Here is a 1282-nt window from a genome sequence, read left to right as displayed (position 1 = left end):
GCACAATTTTAAAATATATTTATTTTTATTAACATAAGGCTAGGTAATTAGATAAAAATGTAAAACTATTTCATACTTTATAGATTATACTAATAGTGTATCAATTTTTCTTTTTTAATATGAATAAAATTGCAACTCTAGATGCATTTTATTATTCGGTTAGTTTTTTATTTACAGGTACTTATAATTATAATGCTACAATTTGTCTCAAAGACTTGCAAATTTTTTATAGATCTATAAGACTATAACTTATTAAGTATATTATAAAAATTTCAATTCCGCTTAATATACACCTTTTGTACTAAAAATTATTTTAGCATCAATATTTTTTTAACAAGGGTAATTAAATTCATCTAAATACATAATTGATTAAGAACAATTATATTTTACGAGAAAAGTGTTAGTTATTGTAAATATTGTTGAGGGTTTACTTATTTATTACTTGCGTAAAAGAATAACAAACCAATTATTCAAGTTGTGTCTCTCCTTTTTGTGAGAGATTGAGATTGAAAATGAGATTATTAAAAGTATATGTTAAGTTGTTAACTGAAGAGCTATAAATCACCTAGACTTTTAAATTCAAATTTTGTTTAGAAGAATGTTAAAAGATATTATAATTTATTGTTTTTGATCATCAGTTACAGTTACAGTTAACCATTAATATTTAAAAATATGAGATAAATTATATTTTTGAATTATTAGACTAAAAAAATTGAATTGATAATTAAATAATAATAAAAAATAACAAATTTTGATAATTCTTTGATATTATTTTAGTTTATTATTAAAATTTAAATTCAAATAATTTTAAATTTCAACCATTCTTTTAATTATAACATCTTTTATTACCTGCTGGCTCCTCACATTCCTTGATGGTGTTCTTGATGGCATTAGCTTCATCAGATTGAGGATCCACGGAGAACTTGCTGAAAACATCTTCCACTTTGTTGGATGAAAAGGGTAGCGAGTCTGCCACTTCGCGGGGCAAGAAGGCGGCGGCGGCGGCGCCGGTGGTCTTGGTAAAGTGGAGGTTGAATTTGGTTCCGGGATGCAAATCCTTTTGTAAGAAGAAGAATGCAACGTTGGGGTCATCATGCAACTGGGTCTCAGAAGCAGCAATACCATAGTTTTTGTGGCCTCCTTCTCTAACAACAACATGCCCGGGCTTCCACTTACGGGCTTGGCCTACGTTCACTCATAATAAATTTTCATTTACATTATTTTTTTGTAAAGAAATATTTTCTCATTAAATAAAAATAATTTATATATAGTATGTCTATAT

General features: G+C 27.4%; 1 protein-coding gene across 1 annotated transcript in view; it reads right to left on the bottom strand.

The window, feature by feature from the left end:
* Nucleotides 1-1282, bottom strand: part of LOC107621554 (BURP domain protein RD22) — a 3982-nt gene that overhangs the window by 1647 nt on the left and 1053 nt on the right. Inside the window, exon 3 of the mRNA XM_016323584.2 lies at nt 850-1185. Within this exon, the coding sequence (XP_016179070.1) occupies nt 850-1185 (336 nt within the window). The remainder of the gene's footprint in view (nt 1-849; nt 1186-1282) is intronic.

The sequence above is a fragment of the Arachis ipaensis genome, chromosome B10 (assembly GCF_000816755.2).
Source record: "Arachis ipaensis cultivar K30076 chromosome B10, Araip1.1, whole genome shotgun sequence".
Classification (NCBI taxonomy): Eukaryota; Viridiplantae; Streptophyta; class Magnoliopsida; order Fabales; family Fabaceae; genus Arachis; species Arachis ipaensis.
Note: the sequence above shows the minus strand (reverse complement) of the source record. Positions and strands in the feature narration are given on the sequence as shown.